This window comes from Anguilla rostrata, chromosome 19, assembly GCF_018555375.3.
Source record: "Anguilla rostrata isolate EN2019 chromosome 19, ASM1855537v3, whole genome shotgun sequence".
Lineage (NCBI taxonomy): Eukaryota > Metazoa > Chordata > Actinopteri > Anguilliformes > Anguillidae > Anguilla > Anguilla rostrata.
The window spans coordinates 6,546,887-6,574,429 of NC_057951.1; the positions used below are offsets into that span (position 1 = coordinate 6,546,887).

General features: G+C 40.5%; 1 protein-coding gene and 1 long non-coding RNA gene across 3 annotated transcripts in view; one reads left to right on the plus strand and one right to left on the minus strand.

Annotated features, from left to right (window-relative positions):
- Positions 1-7,226, plus strand: part of LOC135246095 (uncharacterized) — an 84,375-nt gene extending 77,149 nt beyond the window's left edge. Inside the window, exons 3-4 of the long non-coding RNA XR_010327497.1 lie at positions 6,622-6,787; positions 7,000-7,226. This is a non-coding gene — a long non-coding RNA (uncharacterized LOC135246095). The remainder of the gene's footprint in view (positions 1-6,621; positions 6,788-6,999) is intronic.
- Positions 1-27,543, minus strand: part of LOC135246063 (uncharacterized) — a 58,471-nt gene that overhangs the window by 22,665 nt on the left and 8,263 nt on the right. The window contains exons 9-21 of one of the 2 annotated variants that reach the window (XM_064319555.1): positions 26,265-26,699; positions 24,948-25,121; positions 22,751-22,924; positions 22,216-22,326; positions 20,001-20,174; positions 17,862-18,035; positions 17,267-17,297; positions 15,909-16,209; positions 12,875-14,738; positions 11,629-11,889; positions 9,419-9,592; positions 1,093-1,203; positions 432-542 (exon numbers count right to left, since the gene is read on the minus strand). In XM_064319555.1, the coding sequence (XP_064175625.1) occupies positions 432-542; positions 1,093-1,203; positions 9,419-9,592; positions 11,629-11,889; positions 12,875-14,738; positions 15,909-16,209; positions 17,267-17,297; positions 17,862-18,035; positions 20,001-20,174; positions 22,216-22,326; positions 22,751-22,924; positions 24,948-25,121; positions 26,265-26,699 (4,095 nt within the window). Of the gene's footprint in view, positions 1-431; positions 543-1,092; positions 1,204-7,956; positions 8,048-8,273; positions 8,321-8,420; positions 8,583-9,418; positions 9,593-11,628; positions 11,890-12,874; positions 14,739-15,908; positions 16,210-17,266; positions 17,298-17,861; positions 18,036-20,000; positions 20,175-22,215; positions 22,327-22,750; positions 22,925-24,947; positions 25,122-26,264; positions 26,700-27,543 lie in introns of both variants that reach the window. The other variant, XM_064319556.1, reaches the window with a different exon arrangement.

A 27,543-nucleotide genomic window follows, 5' to 3' on the forward strand; every position in this document is an offset into this window, starting at 1 on the left:
TCTGTCTCGTGTAGACACAGTGGTGTTAAACACAGCTACAAAATGTGGTTGAAATTTACTCCTGGTTGATGAACCCCTGTGAAATATGAAGTCGCTCCTGTATGGGCTGTGTTAACAGCTGGAATATAGGGGCAGAGTGAGGGGTGGAGAGAGAGGCAGTTTAACTCTGATACTGCAGGGAATGGATCCAGGCTCACTTATACCTGCAGTAATTCAACACGAAAAACACCATCTAAACAGCCCGGAGACCAACATGGTACACAACACATACATCCAAATGTGTCATACTACACCCAACTACACCTGAATGTGTCATAGTACACCATACCTACACCTGAATATGTTAAAATACACCCAATAAAAACCTGAAAGTTGCCAGGGAGCCTGAAGTACAATGAAACAGTTGGGACTATATTAACTGGTTTAATTACCTTTGATCACCAGAGATCTCTCCTCTGAAGTTGACTGAATGATGCATTGACTCATCACTCTTCTTAGACAGACAACTGGGTACAGGTGACGCTGCCCTCTCTATCCGGACCCTGTGAACAAAACATGGAGACAGAGCTTACAGTTAAACTCATCCTCTAACTGCAGCTCTAACTCACAGCACATGGAGACAGAGCTTCCAGTTAAACGTATCTTCTTATAGCAGCTCTAACTCACAGCACATGGAGACAGAGCTCCCAGTTAAACTCATCCTCTTACTGCACCTCTAACTCACAGCACATGGAGACAGAGCTTCCAATTAAACAGTAGTGTCAATATGAACCTGTTGCACTCTCTTTGATCACTTGTGAACCTCTCCTCTGAAGTTGACTGGAAGACCCATTGAAAGATCACTCTTCATAGACATTTGTTGTTTTTGATTGGTGTTTCTTTAAGTTCCTTGCCACTTCTACATTTTGCCTCCTGTGTTTCTCAGTGACTGGATCCAAGACTAGCTATCCGTGTTAAACAGGACATTTTATTACAATATAATACACCCACCTGGACCTCAATGTACAATAAAATACCCCACTATACCTGAAGGTTGCCAGGGAGCCTGAAGTACAATGAAACAGTTGGGACAATATTAACTGGTTTAATTACCTTTGATCACCTGAGATCTCTCCTCTGAAATTGAGTGGTAGAACCATTGAATTATCACTCTTCATAGACAGACAACTGGATTCAGGTGACCCTCCCCTCGCTTCCAGGGCCCTGTGAACAAAACATGGAGACAGACCTTCCAGTTAAACTCATCCTCTTACTGCAGCTCTAACTCACAGCACATGGAGACAGAGCTTCCAGTTAAACTCATCCTCTTACTGCAGCTCTAACTCAGCACATGGAGACAGAGCTTCCAGTTAAACATATTCTCTTACTGCAGCTCTAACGCACAGCACCCTAACTCACTGATTCATGCATTTGTACCTCTCTCTGGCAGGGCTGTGGGTTTCATCGTCGGTCTCCTTCTTCTCTGAGGAACTCATTTTAGAAACAGCGCTGCCTATCTCAGGACACCGGGACACTTCAGATCAGATTCAACCACAGGTGGTGAGTCAAATCCGCCAACCTGTAAATACACAAAAGAAGAACACAATGAACACACACAGACACACTAAAACACAGTCTCAGGCACACACATACACCAGATCTTACAGTGCCGACAGGAACAAATATTGAATTTAATATGGCCCTCAACATGTGCAATATTATCGCCTACAAAATGTTTTGCACCCATGATAACAATGATCAAGACTGTTGAATATAAAGCTTGCCAGTGCTGAGGTATATATTCATTGTCCAACACGTGGAATATATTTAATGATATAATGGGGTGTGTAACCACCAAAATTACACATCTCTCAGATTAAATATTTTCCAAAAGTTTGTGTCACAATTACTGTCACCCGTTTTCGGTATTAGCTTCTCTCTCCACTCACAAACCAGCCGCTGTTAAATTAGCTGCAGAGCGATAGCGAGCGCAGGAAAGATTAGACCCACCCGAGCAGCGTTGTAGAGTTTTCCAAGTTGCTGATGTGCGCTCAATAAGCGCTCTTTTTTAAAATACAGTCGCTAAAGGGGTACGGAAACCAGTTAAATCTAGCAACGAAGTCGCCAAGTTCACAGTGGCAACTGTGGTTGTCAAAATGTAGCCTACTTCTTTAATCAAGCGACAGGGCCTGTGACTTCCGTCATACTAGTATGACTTCCGTCATACTAGGTTACACTAGGGTTAAAAAAAAAGTCATGAAACATCAAAAATACATCAGTAAACTTTTTTTTTTAATTATTGCTTTTTGGTCCAAATGATAAATTTGAATTCAGTATGAACTCTTCGCTTATTAGACTACGCCTTAAACACGCCATTTTATTGAAGTTCTCGGTCTTACTGAATTACGCGTGTTAATACGATTATACTTGCAGATTCCCATTCCTCCCCACATCCCCTTTATCTTTACGTTTTCTTACCACTATTCCACTCCACAACAGGCTGTTCACTCCGTTGGTTTGTTCACTTTAATTCTTCTTTTCACGGTCTTCTTTCTGCTGCATCTTTAAAATGGCTGTCTGAGTTCAGTTTCTCTTTCGGACCGCATTCGTCTCTTTCCTGTTTACTTCGAGCGTTAGATGGGCGGAGTTTTTTTTTTTTTTTTTGGTACTTTTTATTAGTTGCATCAGTTATCGTATTTAATTAGTAATTTGGAAGAGAAACATTTCATCCATGTAGGTCTTTGCTAAATTTGAACGCATACATATACTAGACCTATTCAACATCCTGAGAATTATATTATGTTGGGACTTGAAGTATTCCTATACAATGGTGCCATCTGTTGGCTACACGCACAAATAAGCCTTTTGAAATGTCATGTCCGTGGAACTCCAAGAACATCTCCTATTTAAAAACACATTTGAAGATAAACAGCAAATAAAAATAAATAAATAAACCATCTTCAATTCTTGAGTTATTTTTTCCCCCACTGTAAAAAAAAGTTAAGATTATTCAATATTTATAGGCAACTTGCTTCACAATTTTTTTAAAGTTTTCAGCTTAATACAGATTCTTCAATTTTGAGTTCAACTTATGCCTGATAACATTCATTCAGAATACTTACATTTCATTGAGGGAAAAACTTAAAACTCAATTTTAGTTTTTCTGACAATGAAATTTCAGTTGAGTTAGTTACCTTGAAGTATTCTGAACTTGTCCACACGTTTCAGGAGATCTCCTACCTGGGCACCAGGGAGGCAACACACCGTACGTGATTCTTTTATGTGCAAACAGTCTATGGTGTCTACCCTCATAATGAGTCCCCCACTGCCATGTCGAAGAATATGCTGTTTAATCATTGTTTTACCTTTTACAGTGGGCTCCAGAATTATTGGCACCCTTAATAAAAATGAAGAAAAAAGGCTGCATATAATAAATGACACAGATAATAATCTATATGTTATGTTCAAACATATGGGAAAACTATATACTTTTATTTCAATACATTTACTCTCATGCTTCAATGTTTTTTTTTTTTAAATTATCTAATTTTTTCTGAAAACCATAGGTGCCATAATTATTGGCACCCCTAACAATTATTGTAAGTAAAATCAAACAAAATGAAATTAGCAATACAATTTTACTTAATTTAGTTCATCTCAGTCTAAAGGAACTATATTGTGTCATTCCATCACTTCCAGTTTCACTAGAGAATAAAAATGAGGTAACAAGCATGCTAAATCCCTTTGTCATCCATCAGCATGGGAAAAGCCAAGTAACTGTCAATTCAGAAGAGACCGATGGTAATTAACCGTCACAAGTCTGGTAATGGGTACAAAAAAAAGACAAACGGTTAAACATACAACTTAGCACTGTAAGGGCAATAATAAAAAGGTGTAAAACATATGGAAAGGTCCTGTATGAGAGGAATGCATACAGGAGAAGCACCTCATACCTACTGTCAAATATGGAGGTGGGTCATTGATATTTTGGAGATGCTAAGTTGTATGTTTAACCATTTCAGTTTGGTCAACCTAGAGCCAATAAACTGAAGCCTAACTTCAGGGCTCCACACTAACATTTTTTTTCCAAAGAGCTCTTGAGCTGAAAAATTGAGGGTTGCACCAATGCATTCCAAAGAGTGTTCCTAAATTACTTTTCCAATTGGGACACACCAATCCCTCCCAAGTCCTCCTAAAATGGTAGCACTGTGGGCTAGATGGCAACGTCTCCAAGCGTTTCTTTGTGAATCGAGTTTCAGAACTTGGTAGGTCACAGGCAAGGCCGATCACTGTTTTCTTGCCGTTGAAATTCTTAATTTAGCCAGGAGATAAATTCGAATGGTTACTTTTTCAAATTTATAAATAATTATATTTCCCTATGAATCAAAGTCTTTAGCTTCTAAAGAAGTGGGTTGGGTGTCTCCTGTAGTATTTTTAAAATGACCATTACAGTTGCCTTTTTAAATAGCAGCCTGCACTTACACTCAGCTGTGTCTGTGAGACACGTGCGTCTGTGTCTGTACTCTGTATACCTGCGGCCTGAGCTCATGCCTTTGCAGGCCCACCGGTATGCCAGCCCCACCTTCATGCCCTGACATTTCAAACACAGAGAACAGCTCAACCGAATGCCCCTTCTTATCGAGCGGCCTATGCAATGCGGTAAAAAAAAAAAAAACCCTGAAATCAGTCTCTATGAAGGCATGTTATCCCATTAACTACATGCTTATACCAGGATTGGCTGGCACAACCCTAACATCCGTATGCCCAGCAAATCCGCTCGCATTGGGTCTGACCTCTGGGATAATATGATGTTACCCAGCTAACATCGCTCTCACAGACTTTGAAACCTCACATAAAAATGTAGGTTGACAGAGAGGGGTGCCAGGCGGCTTCACCGCAAAGTGTGGCTTCACCCTTAACCCTAAAAGCCACACATCCTCCGATGAGATCACCTGACATCACTCTCGCCTCCCACAGTCAGCCACTTGTTGGTGTGTTTTCCATTTTTAAAATGGCGTTCATCAAATGTATTTCCATGTATTTTGGAAATCCCCACACAACAATAATAAACTGCTCCTCCTTAACAGAGGCATGGGGACTGGGGAAACAAACGTTGAAATCAGAGACGGTTTACTCGTCGGATCTTTAATCCGATTGGTTATCGCACCGTGTTCCCCGTTCTTCCGGTGGCTTCGATGGCTTGCGGCCCAGCATGCCTTGTGGGATGAAGGGAGGCAACGACAAAGTCTCTTCTCGTCGTGGGAAAAAAAAGGATTGCCCAGATAGAACAGGACCTCAGTGTAGCATTTTGAGTGGTAACCTGAAAAAATGAATGGTGCAGTAGACAAACTTACCCACCACAGGTCAAATTTACCAGCATTTGCCTGGTGTTAGTTTCCCACTCTGGTCTGGGAGAAGCCGGGTTCAGGGGTGGGGACTGCTTCCCAACAACCAGCAAGCTGTGTAGATTCCAGCCCCACTCTGATCTATTCATACTGAGCCATTACGTAATCCCATGAAGAATATAAAATAACTACTACGATATCAATTGGGTTTAATACATCACACAACAGTAAATCACAACAGTAAACATTAAATATTTTTTATAATTTGGGTTTAATCACTGAAAATCATTGTAAATACAGAAAATTATAGCAACAGGTTCAAACTAAATAAAGATGACAATAAACAAGGAAACTCAAATGGGTGCATATGCATGCGTGTGTGCATGACTGCGTATGTGTGAACTTAAGGTCTCAGCTACAATTATTTTCATGTCTACAAATGTTTTCTCATATTATGTCACCAATGATTAAGGTCATGTAGTGCACTTGTGCCAACCAGCCCCTACACAGGGATGGTTGGCACAATGTTAAAATGCTATAGTTACAAAGAAATCATTTTCAATTCAAATAAAAACCTGACAATATGAATATTCAATGGAATACATATAAAATAATAAATGTATAAAACATATAATAAATATAATATACAATAGAGTTGAAACTGGTACAGGCATGCAGTTAATACTGTGATAACACATGCATTATTCATATGTATAATGCATGTTATCACATTAACTACATGCTTATACCAGGATTGTTTGGCACAACCATAAAATCTGTATGCCCAACAACCCCGCTCACATTGGGTCTGACCTCTGGGATAATATGATGTTACCCAGCTAACATCACTCTCACAGACTTTGAAACCTCACATCAAAATGTATGTGTGTGGGTGTGTTTAGGTGGGTATGAGAGTTTACAGTATGTGTGTGAGTGTGTGCATGCGTGTGGGTGTGTGTGTGTGTACGTGTGTGAGTTTGTGTGCCTGTGTGTGAATGTCGATGTCTGTGGGTGCATATGCATGCATGTGTGCATGTCTGTGTGCATGACTGCGTATGTGTGAGCAGGTGTGTGTGTGTGTGAGTGCGTAAGTATGTGTGTGCAGGTGGGGAACAGAGTGTACATGTGTGTGTATGTGTGGGTGCATATGAGTGTGTGGGTGTGACTGTGTGTGTGTGTTTGCGTGTGGGGGAATATGCATGTGTGTGTGTATGCATGTGTGTAGTTGTGTATGTGTGTGAGTGTGTGCCAGTCTGTGCATGTGTGTGTGAGATAAGTGTGTGTGTGCGAGAATAAGTGTGTGTCTGTGTGTGTGCATATGCATATGTGTGTGTGTGTGGTTGCATATGCGTGCGTGTGCCAGCATGTGAGAGAGAGTGTGTGTGTGTGCGCATGTGTGTATGCATGTCTGTATGTGTGTGTGTGGTTGCATATGCGTGTGTGTGCGTGCATGAGGGTGTATGGTCGTGCATGTGTGTATGAGCGCGCGTGCATGTGTGTATGAGAGTGCGTGCATGAGGGTGTATGGGTGTGCGTGTGTGTATGAGAGTGCGTGCATGAGGGTGTATGGGCGTGCGTGTGTGTATGAGAGTGCGTGCATGAGGATGTTTGGGCGTGCGTGTGTGTATGAGAGTGCGTGCGTGAGGATGTATGGGCGTGCGTGTGTGTATGAGAGTGCGTGCGTGTGTGAGAGTAAGGCTGGAAACACACTTGATTCAAATTACGTGGCCGCGTACACAAAATGGCTGTCATGCGTATCCTGCGGTCATTCAGAGCGTCCTTTGTGCACGTCCTCAAAAATGAACGCTACACGTCTGCAAGGTGCAGTACCCGCATAAACCACGGGGGCAGTATTCATTTTACGCCTAGTGACCTGACTGACGCCAGGAAGCTAGGAAGGATGGTGATATCACCTGAAGGGAACCCATGATCTGCCCCCTAGTGGATATACCTTTTAAACCTCCAGTCAGACAGAAAGTAAGCAGGCGAGCATGTGAACAATATCGCCCAGGACACAGCCACTTCACCTGCATGTAGTGTGAGATTATTCAAGTATGTTTCCAGCGTAAGTGTGTGTGTGTGTGTGTGTGTGTGCGCGTGTGTGTGTATGCATGTCTGTGTGTGCATATGCGTGTGACAGTGTGTGTGTATGAGTATGTGCGCGTGTGTAAGAGTAAGTGCGTGTGTCTCTACTCCAGTTTGCAGAGGGACACAGAGGAGTTCCACACTCTAAATACAGCACAGAGGGGTGTGTGTTGAGTGAAGTGTGTGTGGAATCTGTGCAGGAGGGTCAGTGTGTCAGAATCTGAGACGCTGTAGAAGGACAGATTGCCAGCCGGATGGTCCACACACACTCCTACCCTGTATACACACACACCTCTACCATCATCATCATCATCACACACTCCTGCTCTGCGGTAGGGGGAGGGGCGGACAGGTATGTTCGTTTGTTTCTTATTGTGATGGACAAAATAACCACGTTTACTGCACACCAGACTCCAGGACTTTTTATTCTTTCCAAATTGAGACTCACGCCATCCTTTCCTGCTGATTCCTTTATCTGTCACTGCTATAGCAACCTCTCCCCACCCCTGAGACTCATTCCACTCAGCCTCCCAGTAACAGCACTCACTTCTTTCTCCCCAGCGTGTGTGTCACCTCCCTGTCCTCCTGAGGCAGCCATCTGCGCGCTGTGTTTGGATCCACTGTGAGCTGACAGCCGTCTGGACACCAGAGACATCAATGAGATTAATTATCATTATTAAAAGTCACCTCATAATGTGTGTGATTGAGACAGAGCTCTGATTACCTGTGTGTGTCTGTGTACGTGTGTATCTGTTTGTGTGTGTTTGTGTGCGTGTAAGAGACTTTTCTGTAATGTCTCACTCTCTCACACACACACACACAAACACACACACACAGCAGTGTTCTATGTCAATACAGACTCACATTTCCTGTGTCCTGGTTTGGTCCTGTTCTCTCCTCCATGGTCTACACTGTAGGAACAGCAGAACAGAGAGTGAGTGAGTGAGTGAGCGTGCGTGTGCTTGCGTGTGGGTGGGTGTGTGAGGTGCAGTGGAAACCCTCTGTACTTACAGCAGTTTGAGTGTGTCCAGTTTAGCAGCAGACAGCGCTCTCACTCCTGAGTCTCCTGGGTGATTGTAACTCAGGTCCAGCTCTCTCAGGTGGGAGGGGTTTGAACTTAGAGCTGAAGCCAGAGAATCACAGCCTCTCTGTGTGACTCTACAGCCTGACAGCCTGCAGAGAGAAGGACAAACACACCTTACACACATTAATATAAACTAACAGGGCTGTGTGTGTCAAACACATAGCAGTGTGTTACACACCTTACACACATTAATATAAACTAACAGGGCTGTGTGTGTCAAACACATAGCAGTGTGTTACACACCTTACACACATTAATACAAACTAACAAGGCTGTGTGTGTCAAACGCACAGCAGGGAGTTACACACCTTACACACATTAATATAAACTAACAGGGCTGTGTGTGTCAAACACATAGCAGTGTGTTACACACCTTACACACATTAATATAAACTATGTGTGTCAAACACACAGCAGTGTGTTACACACCTTCTACAGCTCAATATAAACTAACAGGGCTGTGTGTCAAACACATAGCAGTATGTTACACACCTTACACACATTAATATAAACTAACAGGGCTGTGTGTGTCAAACACATAGCAGTGTGTTACATACCTTACAGCTGAATTATAAGAGGGTTCTGGAATTAATTGTCATTATTTAAGAGGATTATCAGATTCATTTAATTTGAACAGGTTCAATTAATGTTCATAAATTTGAAGAATGTATGAATAGAAATGATTTGACGGTTCTCAAAAAGATGTTTTGTCCAACTGATGTCAGATTAAAATAAAATGTGTGTTTCTACCAAGAGGCAGAACAGGAAAATGTTGCTTCAATTCTGTGAAGAATAATAACTCTTGTCTATATTAACATTCAAAACATTAGTAATGTTAGTGCTATATGTAGTCATTATTAACATTAGTGTTGTATTTAGTCACACTGGAGCCCTTTTGTTTTAAGGGGTTTGTGTTTGTACTCACCCCAGTCTCTGCAGTTTACAGTGTGGGTCCTCCAGTCCAGCAGAGAGCGCTCTCACTCCTGAATCCTGCAGCTCATTGTCTCTGAGCTCCAGATCTCTCAGCTCTGAGCGAGGAGAACGCAGGACTGAGGCCAGAACATCACAGCAGCCCTCTGTGAGATTACACCAACCCAGCCTGTGGAGAGTACACACACACAAACAACAAACACACACAACACACAAACATGCACGCACACACAGATACAATCAACACACAAACATACAAACATAGACACACACGCACAAGCATGCACACACACACACACACACACACACACATAATTGAAATTAACCGCTGATTGTGACACTGCACCTTGGCAGCAGATAAATGTGGAATTTACTATTTGTGCAGTATATGCATTCCTGGGATGTACACAGTACACACAAAAAAAGGAAGAGGTTATATTAATTAAGTTCATAAAGTATTCTGACTAATCCACAAAAGAAAAGGGTTACCACTTGGCTCTACTAACAAAAAAAATAACTAACAATAAGGAGCCAATTCAACTCAAGGTTGGGGGCCTCCTGCAAGCATTTCATTACCGAACCCTTTCATATGATGCTCATATCATATCTAATTGCAAACATATTTAATTTGCTAACACAAGAAACATCACTATGGTGTACTTTACCTCACCTTCAGTCTACAAACATCTTTATATTTTAAAAACATTAAATCTTCAACACCATGAAGTTACAAAATAATATAATTTTAACAAACAAATTAAAAGGTCTGTTAATATTCATGTCATTCATTTTTAAATATTCACTCAGATAAAATGAAAACGCGTTCAATGCGCGAGTCACGTGAGGCTAAGCATGATGACCACTGAACTGTATCAGTGTTTAATATGCCGCCAATGATAGAAAGTACTAGTAGTAGGAGAGTGTGCTACTCGTAAATCATATGCTGACAATGACAGAATACAGTAGGCCAGCTACAGTGTTTTGATAGACTTCATCATGGCATCTCTTAAGCATCTACATACAATGCAATGCATGTAATAATATGAAAGACACAGTGACACACAGTGAAAGTCATACAAACACATAGCCACACAAAGCAAAATCAAAGCTCAAAAAAAACAGTGGTCTGTATTAGTTTTCAGAAAATGAGGAACAGAAAGAGAACCACTGACGGGTCTGAAGGGAGGTCTTTGGTATGTTGAAAATAAATAAAAAATTTAACGGCCTGCATGTTGTTAATAGAGTATTGATTAACCAAATTATTGAATTTGCAAATTTATTCAACCAAATTTAAATCTTCAAAAAATAGCTTAGCCTATCTTTACGTGCGACGTGACATCGACTGATACAGCTGTTTGGATCAAAAAGGGAAGACATTCAACGGGAACTGGAGAATAACGGAATAACGGAATATAACTTCAGAAGGGAAAATAACACAGGGGAAACATAAAAGGGTGTGTGATAAAGCTTGAAGTACCGTGGTATACATACAGTAGGGCTGCATTCAATCTCCTGAACAAGCTACCTCACTTACATTGGTAGGTATATCCAGTTTCTAAAAGCTAGGCTCCCCTAGTGGATAACCTCACAAATGTAGTCTTGTGATGCGTTTTCACCAATTGGCAATAGGTAGGCAATGAAAAACATTTAAATGTAATTAATAAATAGATTAAAAACTGTGTTTGTATCAAATTGTATTGAATGACATTAGTTTATGTGAACCTTTAAAGGTATTATGATTTAGGTTAAGGTGTACCCCCTGCCATGTTAGTTTTTGAATGGTACATCCCAGAAATTTCATTATGATATAAAATCATAGTTTGGATGTAGGTGGTTTGTATAAACAAAATATTAATCTAGATCTAGTAATATTTTCAGAATTGAGCCAAATAAGGAATACTGTTATTTCCTATGCAGGCAAAAGATAGTCAGAGGCTTGAGACTGGCTGACCTAGCTGAAAATGCTAGTCCTCGTTATGTGCTCTTTTGTGTGGATGCTGTTCAAGTTAGATGCATCACGGAGACTGACCCTGTAGTGCTCAGCAATTTGGAGGAAGTGAGAGGGATGAGAATAATTTGGATGAAGAAAGAATGCTGGTGGACATAGCAGTAAACAAAGTAAAAACACTTTTTATATTTCACTGCATAGAGCCATAATCACTAATTCTATTTAGTTGAGGTCACACAGTACACAGCACTACTCACCCCAGACTCTGTAGTTTACACTTTGGACTCATCAGTGCAGCACAGAGCAGCTCCACTCCTAAATCTCCCAGGTAGTTGTAGCTGAGGTCCAGTCTCTGCAGTTTACAGTTAGGACTCCTCAGTCCAGCACAGAGCAGGTTGACTCCTGAATCCCCCAGGTTATTGTAGCTGAGGTCCAGATCTCTCAGGGGTGAGTTTGATGACTGGAGAGCTGAGGCCACAATTTCACAGGACTTATCTGTGAGGTCACAGCGGTTTAGTCTGCAAAGAAGCATTTATATATTAGTGCATGATTCAATAGTGCAATATACTATAAAACCTCATATGATCACTGCAACAGTAATCATGTTCAATGATGAAGAGTGAAATTGAGGATTTTAAGGTCTGTGATGCTCTGAGGAAAATGTCTTTGTTACACACTCCACCTGCAGCACTTAAGATCTGAGAATTAGACGTCCTGCTGGACTGAACTCTACAGATTTAATCCTGACCCTAATAGCCCGTTTTCTTATCCTATAGATGAGAAAAAGTGTAACACTTGTGTTTACTTGTGTTGTCCAAGGTTAAGGACAAATGTTAGTTAATAAAGACCATACAGTGTCGGTCTGCTAAGCAAAAGTGAGTCTTTGATCTTGTTTCATGTGTCTTGCTTCTCAGCTGTGCCAAAGTCTTTGTTGATCACAGTCTTGGATCTCTGGTATTGATTCTTTAGCTGCTTATTTTATCATCCTGGGTCACAGTGAGACAGACAAGCTGTGGTTCTGTATTCTCTTTCATTCATTTTTTTCATAACTGTGTAATTTATTTTCCATATCTGCCTAATTCTATGTTACGGTAGTGTAGCCTGTGTTTTTAAATTAGATATGGAATACTGTTTCTTTGTCTTAATACTGTAACTTACTATATCCTCTCTTCATTTTAATCTGTTTGTGAGTTGTATGTTTTGATCCATCACATTGGTTTGCCTATCGATGAATTCATAATTTATTCAATAACTGGTATCTTTCATGATAATATGTAAATTAAATATAATAACATACATTTTACGCTTTGGATAAGCAAGTTTTTGCATTTGGCGCTACTTCTGTATTCATTAAATGATGGAACAATCTGTTAACAGCTTGACTCAAAAATCATAATTCTCACATGCATGACAATTTTATTGTATTTTATTCTCATTTGAACTATGAAGTGTTTATGAAAACATGCTGTCAGTTATCTACTTTAATAATGACATAATACTCACATGGCCTTCCTGCAGTTCCTAACTACTGGTAGCAGTCTCTGACGACCTGCTGCTGATGTGTTGTAGGTCTTCAAGTCAAACTCATCCAGGGCCTCCTCTGACATCAGTAACACAAAGGCCAGAGCTGAGCATTGGTCTGGTTCCAGCTTCTTATGAGAGAGTTTTCCTAATCTCAGGAAATTCTGGATTTCCTCCACTAGAGAGTTGTCATTCAGTTCACTGAGACAGTGGAACAGATTGATGGTCCTCTCTGCTGAAGATTCCTTTTTGATCATCTTCTTAATGTACTGGACTGTTTTACTAATGCACTCTAACCTGCTTTCTGTCTGTGTCTGTCGGTCTGGTACAGGTTGTCTGCTTCCGGTCTGTGTGTCTGGTACAGATGATCTGCTTCTTGTCTGTGTCAGTAGTCCTCCTAAGAGAGTCTGAATGGAGTCCAGAGAGAGGCCGAGAAGGAATCGGAGGAAAAGGTCCAGGTGTCCATTCTTACTCTTTAAGGCCTGATCCACTGCAGTCTCATGTACCTCAGATAGCTGCACTCTGTCACTGTGAGGTTCTGACTCTTCTGCTCTGAGTACATTTCTGTTCTCATTTACACACGAATGAAACGCAAATAAGGCAGCCAGGTACTCCTGAATGCTCAGATGCACAAAGCAGTAGACCTTCTCCTGATACAAACCACACTCCTCTTTAAACATCTCTGTGCACACCCCAGAGTACACTGAAGCTTCACTGACATCAATGCCACTCTCTCTCAGGTTCTCTTCATAGAATATCAGATTGCCCTTTATTAGCTGTAGAAAAGCCAGCCGCCCCAGTTTCAGGATGATTTCTCTATCTGTATCTGACATTTTCTTTGGGTTTGTCCCATTGGTGCCATGATACTTCTGATTCTTCACACTAGTCTGAATCAGCAGGAAGTGTGTGTACATTTCAGTCAGAGTTTTGGGCAGATCTCCACTCTCTGTTTCACTCAGCATTGTCCCCAGAACAGTAACAGAAATCCAGCAGACGAGTGGTATGTGACACATGATGTACAGACTCCTGGATGACTTTATGTGTTTGATAATTCTGCTGGCCAGGTTCTCATCTCTGATACTCTTCCTGAAGTACTCCTCCTTCTGTGGGTCATTGAACCCTCGTACCTCTGTCACCTGGTGGACGCACTCAGGAGGGATCTGATTGGCTGCTGCTGGTCGGGAGGTGATCCAGAGGCGAGCAGAGGGAAGCAGATTCCCCTTAATGAGGTTGGTCAGCAGCGCATCCACTGATGATGACTCTGTTATAACACAGCAGATCTTATTGCTTTGGAAATCCAGAGGAAGTCGACACTCATCCAGACCATCAAAGATAAACACAACTTTGACTTTGTCACCTTCAACACTTTTGATCTCTTTCAATTGTGGAAAGTAGTGCTGCAGAAGTTGCATCAGACTCAATTCTCTCTCCTTTTTCAGATTCAGATCTCGGAAAGGAAGAGTGAAGATGAAATCAACATCCTGATTGGCTTTTCCTTCTGCCCAGTCCAGAATGAACTTCTGCATAGAGACTGTTTTCCCAATGCCAGCGATGCCCTTTGTAAGCACAGTTCTGATGGGTTTCTCTTGTCCAGGTAAAGGCTTAAAGATGTCATTACAGAGGATTGCAGTCTCCTCTGTGGTTTGTCTCTTGGATGCTGTCTCAATGTGTCTGACCTCATGTTCATTATTGACTCCTCCACTTCCCCCCGCTGTGATGTGGAGCTCTGTATAGATCTCACTGAGGAGGGTTCGGTGGTCCTTCTTTGCTAAAGCTTCAGATACGCATTCAAACTTCTTCTTCAGATGAGTTTTCAGTGCCTGCCGGGCTCTTTTTATGGATTCATCTGCGGAGAGTAAATATGAGAAACAATATTTAAAATAACAGAAATAGAGAACAAAAAATATTATGCAGAAAGTTTTCACAATGTTTTGCACACCCCTGAAAGTGTTACACATTAAGTTGTAGCTATACCTGTGTAGATAAATTATAATTCATTTGGTAACAAGAGGTCATTACTGAGTAACTTCAATGTAGGTAACATGGAACTATAGTTATAGTTTCATGGTACCGAAGTTGGAATTACTCAATGATAGCCTCTTGTTACCAGAATAGTTACAATTTAACTACACAGGTATAACTGCAATTTAATGTAGTGTTACCCACACCTCTAATAGTGTGCTACACACCTCCAATAGTGCTTCACAATTCTCACAATATGTTGCCCCATCCCAGGACTTTTTGGTAATTTGTATTTGTCCTAATACTGTAGCTTATTCTTCTGCCTAGTTGGCTTTGCAGAGGTTAGGTCTGAATAGTGTTCACTGTGTGAACTAAACTGTGTGCTTGGCTAGAAATAGCTGTACAAAATAAGTATTGTACCTCACTGAACGTGTGTTTAGCAGTTGTCTATGACCATGAAATGCACTTTTTGTACGTTGCTTTGGATAAAAGCGTCTGCCAAACAAATGTAATGTAATGTAATGTTGTGCACACAACAATGAAAACATAAAAAGGATTCATTTCCATTTTAACATTCAATTTCTCAGTTATATAATATGATGTATCTTTATGGTAAACATGGTCTTTATGGGTCATGTAGTAATTTAATCATCTTTTAATTTTTATGCTCAGTGCTGTTTAATTCTGGATAAAAACTCAGGGCAGTCTGTCTGATGGGACAGTGGTTTAGTTACTGGCTTTTGATCTCAAGGCTCCTGGTTTGAATCTCTTTCAGGGACATTTCATCTCATGTGCATTTGCTTCCCCCCATAATCACTGTTGGATGCTATATTTTAATTGAAATGCCTTTGTGTCCACGTTGTGTGTGATGTTTGCTATATGCAAAACTGCTGATGTAAAACACTTATGAAAGTATGAATGCTATGAATCAGATCATTGTTCACTGTTAAATTTGTTTGCTAAACTCATTTCAGCATTCTAACGGACACAGTAGTAATGAGATAAACTCTTACTGAGCTGCTTATCTCTCGCTAGTGAGTCGTCGAGAACTCACTCTGCTTCATGCTCCTCTGGATGTGGAGTGTGATCTTCCAAGACCCCTCACTGCCACAGGTCTCCAACATCTTCTCAACTATGTACAGGGCCTCAGGATCCTCCTGCTCTCTCTCAGTGCATTCTGGGTAATCAGCAATTTGATGACTCTTGAACAATTCCTTCATCTTCATAAACTTATCCAGTACAGATGGATCTTCAGGAAGACAATTAAAGCATTCTGGGCAATCTTGACTCAGATGGCTCTGAAACAGTTCCAACTTTCCAGTCTTCTTCAGCTTCATCAGTATGCGCAGGAGAGACTTAAATAAACACATGAAGAGATGTGCAGTATCACGTTAAATGAAATACGCAAAGAGGTGTGCTGTATCAGTGTGAAATAAACACATGAAGAGGTGTGCTGTATCAGTGTGAAATAAACACATGAAAAGGTGTGCTGTATCAGTGTGAAATAAACACACGAAGAGGTGTGCTGTATCAGTGTGAAATAAACACACGAAGACGTGTGCTGTATCAGTGTGAAATAAACACACGAAGAGGTGTGCTGTATCAGTGTGAAATAAACACATGAAGAGGTGTGCTGTATCAGTGTGAAATAAACACATGAAGAGGTGTGCTGTATCAGTGTGAAATAAACACATGAAGAGGTGTGCTGTATCAGTGTGAAATAAACACATGAAGAGTCGTGCTGTGTCTGTGTGAAATAAACACATGAAGAGGTGTGCTGTATCAGTGTGAAATAAACACATGAAGAGGTGTGCTGTATCAGTGTGAAATAAACACATGAAGAGGTGTGCTGTATCAGTGTGAAATAAACACATGGACAGGTGTGCTGTATCAGTTTGAAATAAACACATCAAGAGGTGTGCTGTATCAGTGTGAAATAAACAGTTCATCAGAGCCATTGAAACAATCATATCCTGGCTTGAGGTTTTCTCACAGGGATGGATAATTACAAACACCAAACATGCAGCTGGTCCATAGCCTCATGTTTGAAGTGCTTGATTGATGATTTTGGAGAGATACTACCTAAGATGAATAAATTCCTTTGGAAAAACTGAATTTTTCTGAGGAATACTTTTGGTTAATTCAAACTATATAAAACACTCTATTTGAAGTCTTGCTCTGCCATTGTGTTTGGGTCCTAAAATCTGATCTTTCTGTGAGCCAAATAGGGCCAGGTAGCTCTCTGCAACTTTAATAAACCTGATTAGATATTCAGTCTCATCTTTAGAATGGTTAAATGTAGCATATTGGCATTTGCACTATATCCTTTGCTATGTTATCTAATTCAAAGGAAACGTAGTGCACAAGTACATCAAGCAAGAAACTATGAAAATAAAGAAGTATACACCATACCTGTTTCTTGGAACGCATCTCTCCTAAACGACTGGACTCCAGTGAGCAGTGAATCATGTGAATAAATCATAGGACACAGCTTCCAGTTAACCCTCATCCTCTTACTGCAGCTCAAACTCACAGCACATGGAGACAGAGCTTCCAGTTAAACTCATCCTCATACTGCAGTTCTAACTCACAGCACACGGAGACAGAGCTTCCAGTTAAACTCATCCTCTTACTGCAGCGCTAACTCACAGCACATGGAGAAAGGGCTTCCAGTTAAACTCATCCTCATACTGCAGCTCTAATTCACACCACATGGAGACAGAGCATCCAACTGAACTCATCAATTAATTATTATAATTTTGAAGAATGTGTGAATATAAATGATTTGATGCTTTTCAAAAAGATGTTAGATTTAAAATGTGCGTTTCTACCAAGAGGAAGAACAGGACAATGTTGCTTTAGTTCTGCGAAGAAAAATAACTCCTGTCTATTTTAACATTCAAAACATTTGTAATATTAGTGCTATATACAGTCATTATTAACGTTAGTGTTGTATTTAGTCACACTGGAGCCGTTTTTGATTGAAGGGGTTTGTGTTTATACTCACCCCAGTCTCTGCAGTTTACAGTGTGGGTCCTCCAGGCCAGCAGAGAGCGCTCTCACTCCTGAATCCTGCAGCTCATTGTGTCTGAGTTCCAGATCTCTCAGCTCTGAGCGAGGAGAACGCAGGACTGAGGCCAGAACATCACAGCAGCCCTCTGTGAGATTACACCAACCCAGCCTGTGGAGAAACCACACACACATGCACACGCACACACACACACACACACACACAAACAACAAACACACACAGATACATCTGGAATTTCCTATTTGTACAGTATATGCATTCCTGAGAAGTACACAGTACACACAAAACAGAAAGAGGTTATATTAATTAAGTTTAACAAGTATTCTGACTAATCCAAAAGAAAAGGGTTACCACTTGGCTCTATTAACAAAAAAATAACTAACAATAAGGAGCCAGTTCAATTCAAGGTTGGGGGCCTCCTGCAAGGATTTCATTCCCGAAGCCTTTCATATTATGCTCATATCATATGGGACACAATCTGATTGCAAACATATTTAATTTGCAAACACAAGAAACAGCGCTAGTACTAGTACAGTCTACAAACATTTTTTAAACACATTCAATCTTCATCACAATGAAGTTACAAAATAATATCATTTTAACTAACAAATTACATCACATTACAGGCATTTAGCAGACCCTCTTATCCAGAGCGACGTACAACAAGTTCAAGTGCAAATTAAAAGATCTGTTAATATTCTTGCCATAAATGAAAAAATATTCACTAAAATAAAATGAAAATGCGTTCAATATGAATTGATGCTCATATTGCTCCAATGATATGCCGCGTTGTTGTGAGCATCAATGTTTTTCCAGGAGCTGTAAGTTTATAATTTGAGTTAGAGCTGGAGAGAGAGGACTAGAACATGAACAGTATATTCGGGAAGTGAGTGTTTTATTAATGGTGAAGTATGCGATAATGACATAATCAAATTCATTTTGATGTACTGTCTCGAATGATTCACTTCAATAAATCGAAATTCCCAACACTAGCTACGGACTCACTGTTGCACCCACAGACAAATGAATTGCACTGCATCGCCATCTACTGGCTGCAAGAGAACACCACAAGTGATTATTGCCACTGACTGCAACTACAGGTACACAAAGGAACAAAAAGCCAAAATTAAAAATAAATAAATAAATAAATTACTTAATGGGTATTTGCATTTATTTATTTCCATGTTTATTTCTTGATTCATTCATTTCTGTATATATTTATTTCCTTATTTTTTAATTAATTTATTTCTGTATATATATTTTTGTATTTATTTCAGTAGATTTTCATCCATATGATAATGAAGAGGCGGTCAATGAAAATGTGTCATAGTGTCACATTATTCCCATTGGTTGATCTGATGCCAGAGTGCGTAGATCGACTGTAAATGACTTGCTTGCATCGGGTTGCTTTTTACTACGCTTGCGTTAGGTCAGATTGGGGCAAAATGTAACACAGATTTTTTTTTAGGTGGTGGAGCTTGAGTGACGTATTTCAGGATAAACACTCAGAATTACCCTCTCTTTCTCTCCAACGAACGCCAAGAGATTTCAATAAATATTTTGGGAGATATTACCAATTCAAAGTCTGTTTTGGCGATATAGAAGTGAATTTCTTATTGAAAGTATTTTTTGGGTGCTATATTGTATGTGCATGTCAAAGGATCTAAATGTATGTAATCGTAAACTGTCTCTTCATGACTAACAGATGGTACATTTTTGATAGAGCATGCTGCTTTCTGGGATGGCTAGCCAGTACAGACACACCCCAGGCGGGTGAAACCTAACAAAATGTTGCATATACCACCAATGATAGCAAGTACTAGTAGTAGCAGAATGTGTACACTAGGCATGACAGAATATAGTAAACCAGCTACAGCGTTTTCAGTGCATTCAGCATCTAATCATCACTTATGACTACAAGACTTGACTGAAACATCACATTCTAGTCAGGAACCACAAACCTGGCAACCCCTATACACATTCTTTGTTGTGCTAAAGAAAGAATGCTGATGGACATAGCAGAAAACAAAAAAAGCACTTTTTGTATTTCACTGCACAGAGCCATAATCACAAATTCTATTTAGTTGAGGTCACACAGTACACAGCACTACTCACCCCAGACTCTGTAGTTTACAGTTTGGACTCATCAGTGCAGCACAGAGCAGCTTCACTCCTGAATCTCCCAGGTTATTGCAGCTGAGGTCCAGATCTCTCAGGGGTGAGTTTGATGACTGGAGAGCTGAGGCCACAAATTTACATGACTTCTCTGTGAGCTCACAGATGTTCAGTCTGCAAAGAAGAGTTTATATATTATTGTACAATAATATTAGGTAAAATAAGGCATGTAATATTTGAAATATAACAAGTTGTAACAAGATTGATACCCACTATACCCCATACCCACAGGATATGGCTGTATTTGAACAGGTTTTGGCCCTACACAGCTGGGTGAAAGCTGAATGTATTACTCTTAGAAGCTGAATGTAGTACTATTTAGTGTTAGTTACATTGACCTGCTTTCGGACAGACTGGTACGTTTACAGCTCTGGGCAGCAGTGTAGTGTAATAGATAGGGAACTGGGCTTGTAAACCTAAGGTTGCAGGTTTGATTCCCAGGTAAAACACTGCTGTTGTACCTAGGTACTTAACCTGAATTGCTTCAGTATATATCCAGCTGTAAAAATGCTAAAGGTTGTTTTTAAGTCGCTCTGGATACAACCGTATCCTAGATGCCTGTAATGTAACAATTGTTGTGTTCTATGATGAAGAGCTAAATTGAGATTTCAAGGTATGCAACTCATCTTCTGAGGAAGATGTCTGAGCAAAACTCTCCAACTGCAGCACCTAGGACCTGAGAATTAGACATCCTGCTGGACTGAACTCTCACAGTTCTACAGATGTAATTCTGACCCAAATAGCCCCTTTTCTAATTCTGTAACCTGCTGGACTAAAGTCTGATGGGCTGATTCATTTGAGACTCTGTTGTCAGAAACATCAGGGTAAGAAGGGCTCATATCCTGCATTTCCCTGGTGCTTGTGCGTTGGGCATTTAGCTAAAACTGCACTGGATCTACATCCCATTTGCACATAGCACTGTCTCATAGCACTGTCTCCATGTGCTAATGGAGACAGTGCTTCCAGTTCAACTCATCCTCATATTGCAGCTCTAACTGACAGCACATGGAGACAGAGCTTCCAGTTAAACTCATCCTCTTACTGCAGCTCAAACTCACAGCACATGGAGACAGAGCTCCCAGTTAAACTCATCCTTTACTGTGTACAGGAGGAGGTTTCAGACAGTAGTTTTGCTTTCCCAGGTGGCTGAAACAGAAATGATTAAATGTTACAGGCTCAGTCATTTCTGTGCATCTACTCCCATCAGCTGGGCCTGTAGTGACTGATGCACTTCCTGTTCTGACAGCAGCCACTCCTCAGGTGCACCCCACCTGTGTGTGACGCTGCACAGGACAACACCTTTGAGACAATATTTGTCTTCATCCTCCTCTAACCATCATAAAATCTTTTCCTCACCTCTCCTGCTAATGATCTTTTTAGTCCCAAAGTTTTTATTTTGTGTGTAACTGAAGGACACACTTGATTCCATTCCCCAGGTGAGGTGTTACTGTATCTCTAATATTAACCTGTTCAATAACACCTCTTGTGCAAACATATCATATTCACTCACTGAATTTGAGTTCTCTCTCTCCTGCATTTGTCTTCATTTTGCATTTCCTCAGTTTTTCTCTCGTAGGGATCAGAACTGTGAGACGCATGATGCTTTGGTTCAAAGTGGCTTTGTTCAGGGTGGAGGTGTCTGCTCTAACTGTGACCAACATAAGTAATTTCAGTTCAACTGTGGAGCAATCCGTTATTCAAAATGTTCACTTTAAACCAGCTGCACTGTTTGTCTCTTGTAGATACAGTGGTGCTGGACACAATTATATAAAGTGTATTTGCAATTCACTCCTCGTCGAAACACCCCTGTGAAATATGCAGCCACTCATGTTTGGCTGTGTTAACAGTTAGAATGCAGGGGCAGAGTGAGGGGTGGAGAGAGAGGCAGTTTAACTCTGATACTGCAGGGAATGGATCCAGGGTCACTTATACCTGCAGAAATTCAACAAGAAAAACGCCATCTAAACAGCCCTGAGTCATGGTACACAACACATACATCCAAATGTCTCATACTACACCCACCTACACTCAAATGTGTCAAAGTCCATCAACCTACACCTGAATATGTTAAAATACACCCAATAAAAACCTGAAAGTTGCCAGGGAGCCAGACGTACAATTAAACAGTTGGGACAATATTAACTGGTGTAATTACCTTTGATCACCCGAGATCTCTCCTTTGAAGTTGAGTGGAAGACCCATTGATTTATCACTCTTCATAGACAGACAGCTGGGTACAGGTGACCCTGCCCTCTCTACCCGGACCCTGTGAACAAAACGTGGAGACAGAGCTTCCAGTTAAACTCATCCTCTCATTGCAGCTCAAACTCACAGCACATGGAGACAGGGCTTCCAGTTAAACTCATCCTCTTACTGCAGCTCTAACTCACAGCACATGGAGACAGAGCATCCAACTGAACTCATCAATTAATTTTCATAATTTTGAAGAATGAGTGAATATAAATGATTTGACTCTTCTCAAAAAGATGTTAGATTTAAAATGTGTATGTCTACCAAGAGGAAGAACAGGACAATGTTGCTTTAGTTCTGCGAAGAAAAATAACTCTCGTCTATTTTAACATTCAAAACATTTGTGATATTAGTGCTATATACAGTCATTATTAACGTTAGTGTTGTATTTAGTCACACTGGAGCCGTTTTTGATTGAAGGGGTTTGTGTTTGTACTCACCCCAGTCTCTGCAGTTTACAGTGTGGGTCCTCCATGCCAGCAGAGAGCGCTCTCACTCCTAAATCCTGCAGCTCATTGCCTCTGAGTTCCAGATCTCTCAGCTCTGAGTGAGGAGAACGCAGGACTGAGGCCAGAACACCACGGCAGCCCTCTGTGAGATTACACCAACCCAGCCTGTGGAGAGACCACAGACATACACACACACATACACACAGGCAAGCACGCACACACACGCATGCACGCACATGCCACATGCGCACACAGAATTGAAATTCACTGCTGATTGTGACACTCTGCACCTTGGAAGGTGATACATCTGGAATTTCCTATTTGTACAGTATATGCATTCCTGGGAAGTACACAGTACACACAAAACAGGAAGAGGTTATATTAATTAAGTTTAACAAGTATTCTGACTAATCCACTAAAGAAAAGGGTTACCACTTGGCTCTATTAACAAAAAATAACTAACAATAAGGAGCCAGTTCAATTCAAGGTTGGGGGCCTCCTGCAAGGATTTAATTCCCGAATCCTTTCATATGATGCTTATATCATATGGGACACAATCTGATTGCAAACATATTTAATTTGCAAACACAAGAAACAGCGCTAGTGCTAGTACGGTCTACAAACATTTTTTAAACACATTCAATCTTCATCACAATGAAGTTACAAAATTATATCATTTTAACTAACAAATTACATTACATTACAGGCATTTAGCAGACGCTCTTATCCAGAGCAACATACAACAAGTGCAAGTGCAAATTAAAAGATCTGTTAATATTTTTGCCATAAATTTAAAAATATTCACTCAGATAAAATGAAAATGCGTTCAATATGAATTGATGCTCATATTGCTCCAATGATATGCCGCGTTGTTGTGAGCATCAATGTTTTTCCAGGAGCTGTAAGTTTATAATTTGAGTTAGAGCTGGAGAGAGAGGACTAGAACATGAACAGTATATTCGGGAAGTGAGTGTTTTATTAATGGTGAAGTATGTGATAATGACATAATCAAATTCATTTTGATGTACTGTCTCGAATGATTCACTTTAATAAATCGAAATTCCCAACACTACCTACGCACTCATTGTTGCACCCACAGACAAATGAATTGCACTGCATCACCATCTACTGGCTGCAAGAGAACACCACAAGTGATTATTGCCACTGACTGCAACTTCAGGTACACAAAGGACCAAAATTAAAAATAAATAAATAAATTACTCAATGGGTATTTGCATTTATTTATTTCCATGTATATTTCTTGATTCATTCATTTCTGTATATATTTATTTCCTTATTTTTTTAATTAATATATTTCTGTATATATATTTTTTGTATTTATTTCAGTAGTTTTTCATCCATATGATAATGAAGGGGCGGTCAATGAAAATGTGTCATAGTGTCACATTATTCCCATTGGTTGATCTGATGCCAGAGTGCGTAGATCGACTGTAAATGCCTAGCTTGCATCGGGTTGCTTTATACTACGCTTGCGTTAGTAGGTCAGAGTGGGGCAAAATGTAACACAGATTTTTTTTTAGGTGGTGGAGCTTGAGTGACGTATTTCAGGATAAACACTCAGAATTACCCTCTCTTTCTCTCCAACGAACGCCAAGAGATTTCAATAAATATTTTGGGAGATATTACCAATTCAAAGTCTGTTTTGGCGATATAGAAGTGAATTTCTTATTGAAAGTATTTTTTGGGTGCTATATTGTATGTGCATGTCAAAGGATCTAAATGTATGTAATCGTAAACTGTCTCTTCATGACTAACAGATGGTACATTTTTGATAGAGCATGCTGCTTTCTGGGATGGCTAGCCAGTACAGACACACCCCAGGCGGGTGAAACCTAACAAAGTGTTGCATATACCACCAATGATAGCAAGTACTAGTAGTAGCAGAATGTGTACACTAGGCATGACAGAATATAGTAAACCAGCTACAGTGTTTTCAGAGCATTCAGCATCTAATCATCACTTATGACTACAGACTTCACTGAAACATCACATTCTAGTCAGGAACCACAAACCTGGCAACTCCTAGACACATTCTTTGTTGTGCTAAAGAAAGAATGCTGATGGACATAGCAGAAAACAAAGAAAAAACACTTTTGTATTTCACTGCACAGAGCCATAATCACAAATTCTATTTAGTTAAGGTCACACAGTACACAGCACTACTCACCCCAGTCTCTGTAGTTTACAGTCTGGACTCATCAGTCCAGCACAGAGCAGCTCCACTCCTGAATCTCCCAGGTTATTGCAGCTGAGGTCCAGATCTCTCAGGGGTGAGTTTGATGACTGGAGAGTTGAGGCCACAAATTCACATGACTTTTCTGTGAGCTCACAGATGTTCAGTCTGAAAATAAGAGTTTATATATTATTGTACAATAATATTAGGTAAAATAAGGCATGTAATATTTGAAATATAACAAGTTGTAACAAGATTGATACCCACTATACCCCATACTCACAGGATATGGCTGTTTTTTAACAGGTTTTGGCCCTACACAGCTGGGTGAAAGCTGAATGTATTACTCTTAGATGCTGAATGTATTACTCTTTAGTGTTAGTAACATTGATCTGCTTTGGACAGACTGGTACGTTTACAGCTCTGGGCAGCAGTGTAGTGTAATAGGTAGGGAACTGGGCTTGTAAACCTAAGGTTGCAGGTTTGATTCCCAGGTAAAACACTGTTGTTGTACCTAGGTACTTAACCTGAATTGCTTCAGTATATATCTAGCTGCAAAAATGCTAAAAGGTGTTTTTAAGTCGCTCTGGATACAACCGTATCCTAGATGCCTGTAATGTAACAATTGTTGTGTTCTATGATGAAGAGCTAAATTGAGATTTCAAGGTATGCAACTCATCTTCTGAGGAAGATGTCTGAGCAAAACTCTCCAACTGCAGCACCTAGGACCTGAGAATTAGACATCCTGCTGGACTGAACTCTCACAGTTCCACAGATGTAATTCTGACCCAAATAGCCCCTTTTCTAATTCTGTAACCTGCTGGACTAAAGTCTGATGGGCTGATTCATTTGAGACTCTGTTGTCAGAAACATCAGGGGAAGAAGGGCTCATATCCTGTATTTCTCTGGTGCTTGTGCGTTGGGCATTTAGCTAAAACTGCACTGGATCTACATCCCATTTGCACATAGTTATACACGTTGGCTCATAAATGACTTCTTCATGGCATGAGTGTATGAATTGCAAGATGCCTAGATCAACGGTATGTTTACCACCTCAGATAAAAGGTCATAGTGTCAGAGAACATAAGGTGAATGCCTGACAGTAGTAGACAATCTGCTCACTGGGGAATACAGCCTTGCTGCTTATCCCCCCAGTCAATGCTCTTACATGTAAACCCACTTTCACACATAAACATCTAGGTTACAAGTTTTGAAAATTTGTTTCCTCCCTGCAGCAAAGTTCAAACTGTTACACAGCCATAATCATTAATTCCATTTAATTAATGTCAAACAGTACACAGCACTACTCACCCTAGTCCCTGCAGTTTACAGTTTGGACTCATCAGTGCAGCACAGAGCAGCTCCACTTCTGAATCTCTCAGGTTGTTGCTGCTGAGGTCCAGTCTCTGTAGTTTACAGTTTGGACTCCTCAGTTCAGCACAGAGCAGCTCCACTCCTGAATCTCTCAGGTTGTTGTTGCTGAGGTCCAGTCTCTGTAGTTTACAGTTTGGACTCCTCAGTCCAGCACAGAGCAGCTTCACTCCTGAATCTCCCAGGTTATTGCTGCTGAGGTCCAGTCTCTGTAGTTTACAGTTTGGACTCATCAGTCCAGCACAGAGCAGCTCCACTCCTGAATCTCCCAGGTTATTGCAGCTGAGGTCCAGATCTCTCAGGGGTGAGTTTGATGACTGGAGAGCTGAGGCCACAAATTTACATGACTTTTCTGTGAGCTCACAGATGTTCAGTCTGCAAATAAGAGTTTATATATTATTGTACAATAATATTAGGTAAAATAAGGCATGTAAAATTTGAAATATAACAAGTTGTAACAAGATTGATACCCACTATACCCCATACCCACAGGATATGGCTGTTCTTGAACAGGTTTTGGCCCTACACAGCTGGGTGAAAGCTGAATGTATTACTCTTAGATGCTGAATGTATTACTCTTTAGTGTTAGTTACATTGACCTGTTTTGGACTCACTGGTACGTTTACAGCTCTGGGCAGCAGTGTAGTGTAATAGGTAGGGAACTGGGCTTGTAAACCTAAGGTTGCAGGTTTGATTCCCAGGTAAGACACTGCTGTTGTACCTAGATACTTAACCTGAATTGCTTCAGTATATATCCAGCTGTAAAAATGCTTAAAGTTGTTTTTAAGTCGCTCTGGATACAACCGTATCCTAGATGCCTGTAATGTAACAATTGTTGTGTTCTATGATGAAGAGCTAAATTGAGATTTCAAGGTATGCAACTCATCTTCTGAGGAAGATGTCTGAGCAAAACTCTCCAACTGCAGCACCTAGGACCTGAGAATTAGACATCCTGCTGGACTGAACTCTCACAGTTCTACAGATGTAATTCTGACCCAAATAGCCCCTTTTCTAATTCTGTAACCTGCTGGACTAAAGTCTGATGGGCTGATTCATTTGAGACTCTGTTGTCAGAAACATCAGGGGAAGAAGGGCTCATATCCTGTATTTCTCTGGTACTTGTGCGTTGGGCATTTAGCTAAAACTGCACTGGATCTACATCCCATTTGCACACAGTGTGACACTTTGGCTCATAAATGACTTCTTCATGGCATGAGTG